General features: G+C 39.8%; 1 protein-coding gene across 1 annotated transcript in view; it reads right to left on the bottom strand.

The window, feature by feature from the left end:
- Positions 1-3,246: 3,246 nt before the first annotated feature.
- The window catches only part of LOC136857122 (uncharacterized), a 220,631-nt gene continuing 216,219 nt past the window's right edge, over positions 3,247-7,658 (bottom strand). The window contains exon 3 of the mRNA XM_067135527.2: positions 3,247-4,659. Coding sequence (XP_066991628.2) covers positions 4,240-4,659 — 420 coding nt within the window. The 3' untranslated portion in view covers positions 3,247-4,239. The remainder of the gene's footprint in view (positions 4,660-7,658) is intronic.

Raw genomic sequence — 7,658 nt, 5'->3', positions numbered from 1 at the left:
TCAGTCTATGTTCTCCATGGACAATGCATCTCTTTAGGCCTGATCATCAGGAAAGAACTGAGCTTAGCAATTGTGTGTGTAAACTGTGCCATCTATATTCATTTATATAAACTATTGCATTCTTCCTCAGTGATAATTTGTGTGCCAGAGGCAGCTATTCCACATTAGATAGGTGATAGATAGAGAATCTGTAGCGGGATCATCATTTATTTCCAGAGTGATAGCTGAGCTACCGTTACTGTATCCAGAGTGAAGGAATATTCCTGCGCTGAAACGAGGGATCTACAGTCCATCATGACGTATCATGCTTTTTATGATGATATGTGAATTGGCTGAAGAAATTGTATGGTTAAGTTGTTTGTGTTTCATGGCTTATTTATTTTCGTTTATCTTTTCGTTAATGTATGCTCATATTAGATAACAGTTTGCAGTGCTAATATATTTTAAAATGTGGTAAATACTTTACTATCTTGTATTTTCTAGGTTAGCAGAAAATGTGGAACAACTATTTAACTAAAATAGTTGTACCTCAGTATGAGATTTTTCAAACTAACAAATCTAGTAAAACTCCCTTCCTGTTAATGTGGATATTTGTGGGATAGTTTCCTCTGGTAATGAGCTGCAAAATTTTGAAAACATGTTTCCCCAGAAAAGTACGGCAATATTAGAAAATGTAGTGAAATGCTGCATTCTTGCTTAGTGCCAAAATATTTGAACCTGAATTTTCATACTTGAAACAAACGACAACTAACATCACCTGAGTTTAATGGATCTGCATTTTAATCCACTACGTAGATGGAAAATTTATAAAATCTTCAGTTCCTCCTCAACAGCATGAATGAAATAAACAAGGAGTTTGTCCTTAAACTAAATATTCAAAAAAGAATATTCATGGTAATCATTTAGCAGAAAATTACCAATGCTGTTACCATATTGGAGGGAAAAGTCACTCCAAACCAAAAAGCAAACCCCATGGCGCAACAGCCCCGAAGGGCAATGACCTACCATGAGACCGCTGCTCATCCCGGAGGCTTGCAGATTACGAGGTGTCATGTGGTCAGCACGACGAAACCTCTCGGCCGTTATTCTTGGCTTTCTTGACGGGGACCGCTCTCTTATCGTCGGATAACTCTTCAATTGTAATCACGTAAGCTGAGTGGATCTCGAACCGGCCCTCAGATCCAGGTAAGAATCTCTGACATGACCGGAAATCGAACCCGAGGCCTCCGGGTAAGAGGCAGGCACGCTACCTCTACACCGCAGGGCCGGCTCGAAAAGGCACTCAAACTATCACCATTCAAGTACCTACTGAGTAACTCAGGAATACGATCCGGATGTAGAAATCAAAACCTGAATTTGTAATACAGGGAGTGTGTTTCTGAAATTTAAACATATTTTTTGCAATGTGACCTCGTCGTTGTGTCACGAAGTGCGGTGCTGCTTTACGGTGTCTAGGATGGATACTAGGGGCTTTGAAATGTGGATGTACCGCAGAATGTTCAAGATCCCATGGGTAGACCACGCCATCTGTCGAGCCGGAAAATCATGTGAAATCCGGGCTGAGTGACTCAGACGGTTGAGGCGCTGGCCTTCTGACCGCAACTTGGCAGCTTCGATCCTGGCTCAGTCCAGTGGTATTTGAAGGTGCTCAAATACGTCAGCCTCGTGTCAGTAGATTTACTGGCACGTAAAAAGAACTCCTGTGGGACAAAATTTCGGTACCTCTGCGTCTCCGAAAACCGTAAAAGTAGTTAGTGAGATGTAAAGCCAATAGCATTATTATTACCATGTGAAGTCTTAACCCTCGTAGAAGGCAGCCTGTTTGGGTCACATCATGCGAAATGACAAATACAGCCTAATACAACTGATTATAGAAGGCAAGATAGAAGAGAAACGAGGAGTGAGCAGAGAAGATTATCCTGGGCGAAGAACGTCCCGCATTGGTTTGACACCCACGATTTTAATTCTTCGTGCCATCCTCTCTGTAGGGGGCCTGCTCGGGCGAGGAACACAACAAACACAAGGCCTTGATGTCGGCATTTGTTTTCTTGATTGCAACAGCGGAATGAGTTTTCATGAAAGGAGACGAGTGAATGGTGTGTTTTAAACTCTGTAGATAATAACAAGTAAAAAGAGACGTCAAAACTGACACGCAGGCAGTCTATATTGTATTAAATCAAAATGCCTGCACGTGGATGCTGAGGCCATATTATTATTATTATTATTATTATTATTATTATTATTATTATTATTATTATTATTATTATTATTATTATTATTATTATTATTATCATGATCTAGGGAACATAAGATGGGAAAATTTACTCCATGATGCTTGCCACCTTTCGAGAAAAGATAGCATCAGGAGAAGGGGAAGAAGAATTCAGTAAGAGGTTCCTTGTGACTTTCTCTAAAACAGAAGGGCCTACGCGCCTGATTTAGTCAATCTGACTTTAAAACCAAGCCGTGCCTTAAAATATTTTATTTGTGTTAAATGCATGAATCAATCTATTTGGTTATTATATGTAAATCTTCTTGTTGTGGTACTGAAAATGATGTCGTAGCTCGCGGCTGATCTTAACGGGAAAACCACAGAACAAGCTGGCCAGGCTTGGTCAAAATCATTAAAGAATAATCATTGATTGTTTTTCGGAGATTCCTTATGTAACCGTAAGCTAAATAATACTGACAGATGTTGATGAAACTAGCCAAATTACCATCTCATTATGGATATCCTATTTGAATAAAAATATAATTTAATAGCTCTGCTTTCTATAAAGATCTGAGATTTATTCACTACCTGGTCACTTGAAATGTCATAGTTTATTTTTTAAATTACCACATTCTGTAGTTATATACAGTATATTATTATCTTTCATATATTCCAGTCATTTCTTTTATAAATCACAAGTTGATAAAATTCTTTCCAAAGTAGAACATTGCATTACAAAATGCGAGCATATTTGAAAACTGAAAATATTGCTGCCAACAGAGTTCCAAACCAGAGGCAAAATATATTATATATGCGTAACTTTTTAAACAAAAATAAAATGTTTTATAGTAAGTCTTAAAGAATTCACTACACATTCACCTTGCACAGTCATTTCTCATTCATTCATTCATTCATTCATTCATTCATTCATTCATTCATTCATTCATTCATTCATATATTCATTTCTTCATTCATTCATTCATTCATTCATTCAATCATCATTCAACATATTGTAATAAATCTAACCACGCGTAAAACCCGAGAGCTTTGGATAAAGTATTCTACTGACTACAGTTTCTTTCAAACCATTCCTCACAGAAAGGGTCTAAAATTTTAAGTATCTTGATGAAGAATTCCTCCATGTGTTGTTCAGTTTGTAATAAATTCTCTTGAAGAGGCCATATGCTTTAGGCTTGCGCTCTGTTGCGTAAGTAACTATAATCGAACTCCAGAATAATCGGCAGATCTCTTTAAAAACAGCTGAAAATCCATACGTCGAATGAAACTAGTTCTACATGACTAGACGTAAAAGTCCGTCAAAAGTTATAAAGACTCTTTCAGCGTCAGTGGATAAATTAAAGTTGTGTAAAAATTAGAACATTTTGGCCGAACTAATATCTGAGTGCATCCCAACTCCAAATGCACTGTGAATAAGATGGGGGATTCAAATCTAAACCCTTCTGGAATGCTATTTCTATTTTCAAATTCTTACTTAAAGACGTTGGGACTTATACAATATCTACTCTCGTTCTTTACCAGTCTTCTATTCATATTCCAGACACAACTGGAATCAGAATTTGTCAGTCGTACTCTCCCTTTAAAAAAAAATACTTTTCTGTCAGATATTGGTTGGACACTTTAATAAATCTACGGAATATTTGGCAAGCTTAGAGAATGGATTTTGTGAATCCTTAGGATTGGAACACTTTCATTTATATCAAATAAATTCTCCTGAGACTTCAAAGACGTTTTACTGCGCCATCTTAATCTCTGTGTGAACTACGTAAAACAGCTCCACCATTTTGCAGCTTGACTTAGTGCCATTCTCTCTGTAGGGGGACTGCTCGGGCTAGGAACACAACAAACACAAGGCCTTGATGTCGGCAATTGTTTTCTTAATTGCAACAGCGGAATGAGTTTTCATCAAAGGAGACAAATGAATGGTGTGTTTTAAGCTCTATAGATAATAACAAGTAATTAGGAAGCCAGTATTATTTTTATCAACTGGTTTAACTCTCTTGGCAGAATCATTGCAGGCCCTCGAAAGCGGAGTCGTCGAGTGTGTGTAACCAGTTGAAGATCATCATGTTGCGCTCGTATTTGGACAGGGGTTTTCCTCGTTCTCTTTCAACATCCCTGATGGTCAGCGGTAAGTTCCTGCTGGCGCGCTGTTTAACGACGCGCAGCACAGCGGCGCTCGTGCAAGTGGAGGCGGGGGCCGTTCCCGGGACAGTCAGATGCATTACTGCACCACCTCCCCCAGCAGTAGAGTTGGCAGTAGTGGTTGTCGCCTCAGTGGTGATCATCACCGCGTCAGAAGCAGTAGCTGTAGCGGCCGCGGTGGCGGGTGTCACCTCCAGGCGGTCCAGATTGAATTCGCTCTGTGATAGCCGCTCCAGAGCTTTGTAAGTAGTGAGCAGACGGCGCCTGATGTAGTTCTGCCGGACCTGTCAACACAAAAAGACAATTATTACAGTCCACGATGACACAGTATGTGATGTGCTATTATATTTGACCCTTTTACATTAAATAGTGGACAAAAAATCTGAGTAAAGTCATAGGCGTGCTCTCTCTCTCTCTCCCCCCTCTCTCTATCTCATTACTTTTCTAAAACATTTAGTCGATTGGATCGAGTCCGCTCAGACAACTTATTATCAACTTTCATTACATCTTGTTAGGAGTTAAATATACCAGGAGACCCGCGAGCGCCGTTCTTTCTACGTATAAATGTCCTGCAAGCACAAATGATGAATGGGATGTCTACCAACTGATTTTCACAGGGGCACTACTACCAGCAAGCAGGTTACGTCAGAGTATGAAGAGATAACAATCGGACGGTCGCTCGTAGCATGTCCCTCAATGCTTCCCGTCTAATGCAATCTCTGGCATTAGTAAACCTCGTTTTCGAGTGCATAGTACTAGGCTGGTGAATGCTACGGCAGCACACTACATTTGATGTCTGCACATCGGAAATGGCTAGTGAGTTCAGCAACGACGAATACACAGACCTCATTTTAATCTATGGAGAATCTGGTCGAAATGTAGCTGAAGCTCGCAGATTGTATGCACTTGAGTTTACAAACATACATCTGCCTTCTACACACGTATTTCGCCGATAAGTATTAGTTTTTGTTTCACATGGACAAATCTTTTATAGAGTGGAATGTCTACATGTGAATAAATTCAAACTTATTAAATTTTCTTTTCTGCATCTTGGCGCATTTGCAGACGCACCCTGTTATGAAACGTGTGCAGTAAAATGACTGCTATTTCTTTCACAACATTCGACATAGAGTACGTTGTAGCGCTCCTTCGAAAACAAGTGATTAGGCATCCCATGCATCAAAAGTGCATGCGGGACATTTGTCAGTAGAAATTACGGCGTCTGCGGGCCGCCTGGTGTATATAAATAAAGGTAGATTAACACATGACCATATTTTCACACAGTTTATGTCATCATCATCATCATCATCATCATCATCATCCAGGTATTCTGCCTTATGTCGTGGGATGAACCTCTTCCAAATTTTAGCCGTGTCTAGCTAATTCGTCTGGCACGGGAACTACGTGTCAGCATTTGTAGTTCTCATACACACACACAAGACATCAAACTACCAAACAAGCAACAGTGAATACATCTCTCCACACAACGTTGGCGTCAAGAAGGGCATCTGGCCATAAAAGATACCAGGTTCGTAAGAGTGACACGGTTTGATGTCACCACGGCGTGGTAAAAGCGACGGTAAAAGAGGAAAAAGAAAAAGAAGAATGGTGTCCTACTTGAGATCTTTTTATGAAACTGGTCGGGATTTCTTCTCAATTGCTATGGGCGGTATGTGTGTCAGTCTCCTTATTCCACTGCTTGCGCGCTAAAAAAAACAAAAAACAAAAAAAACCCACGAAGCATGCTTTTCATCCCGAGCTCATTAACGGTTTATATGATCACCGAGCTATTTGACTATGCGGTTTGGGTCGCATAGCTGTGAGTTTGCATTTGGGAGATGGTGGGTTCGAATCCCACCGTTGGCAAACCCGAAGATGGTTTTCCGTGGCTTCCAGTTTTCACACCAGGCAAGTGCTTCAGCTGCGAATTAAGGGCTCGGCCACTACCTTCCAAAACCCAGTTCTTTCACATCCTTTTGCGTCGCTGAAAAACTTCGATAAGTTTAGGTGACTTTAGATCACTAACAAAGAAAGTTTATCTGGCCCACTTTTTGTAGGCGGGGTTTAATTAACGTAATTCCAGGAAAATACATTTCTGAAAGCGAATTAGATATGTACTTTATTTAAAATACTAGCTGTATTACTGTTCTGAATATTCAGATTTGGGCTTTATATTAGCTGTTAATTATGTGAAAAGTCAAATTTTGTAGATTTCTTTATTGTGACGTGGATTGCTATTTCAGGAACTATTTTGTACTCTTAGAGTTATTATTTTAGTTTGAGATTATTTAGTTTTTCGTTTAACTCTGTCTTCGTGGAATCCCAGATTGTCTGCGAAGTAGCTGATCTTTTCAAATAAATAATAAAAATAAGCGATAACTGTATGTATTTACGTATCGCGCTATGGATATGATGTACACGATTCCAACTCTCATTGGGATTGCCACCAATCAGCCTAGGGACTCAGAAAACAGTGGATTCAATATGATTTGGACATTTTCTTCTTTACATATGCTCACCCCCCATGCCCATGAAGACTGAACATGGACGTAAACGGCATCCAGAGTATCACAATTCATCTCAGCGACCCCGAAAACTAGGGATTCGACACTGAAATTGGTCGTTTTCGGGTTTTTACATTTCACCATCCTCCGTCGGGGTGTCTTGCCCCCACAGTATTATTTTTCAGATAGTAAGTCTTACGTGTACCAAGTTTGGTTGAGATGTATGCTAGGACATACACACATACATCCTTAAGCTCGGCCATTTTGGATATTTTCTTTTTTACTCAGTCTCACTCTCCACGCTGATGAGGCTGAATTTGGACTTAAATAACATCCGAAGAATCACAATTCATCTCAGGAACCCCGAAAACTATGAATTCGACGCTATTTTTTGGTTATTTATGTCACTCACTCCCTCCCTACCCCTACACGTAGGGGTGCTTGCGATGTCTTACCCCACAGTATTTTTCTCCAGATAGTAAGTCAAGTGTGCACCACATTTGGTTGAAATTTTTCTAGTGGTTAGGAGGAGCTGTGGAACACATTAAACCATAGGCCTACATCCATTTTCATATACAGTATATAGATTACCCAAGAGAAAACATGTGGTAATTTGTTGGATAAAGATTGTGAGTTAGAGACAATGACTGAAGATATTCGTTGAACTCATACGCTTAATTCAATTGTAAATTCCTTAATGGACTGCCTTTAACTCCGCGTACATACTTGAGGTTCAGGGTACGATTGAAAATGTCGCGAGTTCTCGATTTTACACGTGT

Source organism: Anabrus simplex, chromosome 1, assembly GCF_040414725.1.
Source record: "Anabrus simplex isolate iqAnaSimp1 chromosome 1, ASM4041472v1, whole genome shotgun sequence".
NCBI classification, from domain to species: Eukaryota; Metazoa; Arthropoda; class Insecta; order Orthoptera; family Tettigoniidae; genus Anabrus; species Anabrus simplex.
This window is presented reverse-complemented; position numbering and strand designations above follow the sequence as displayed.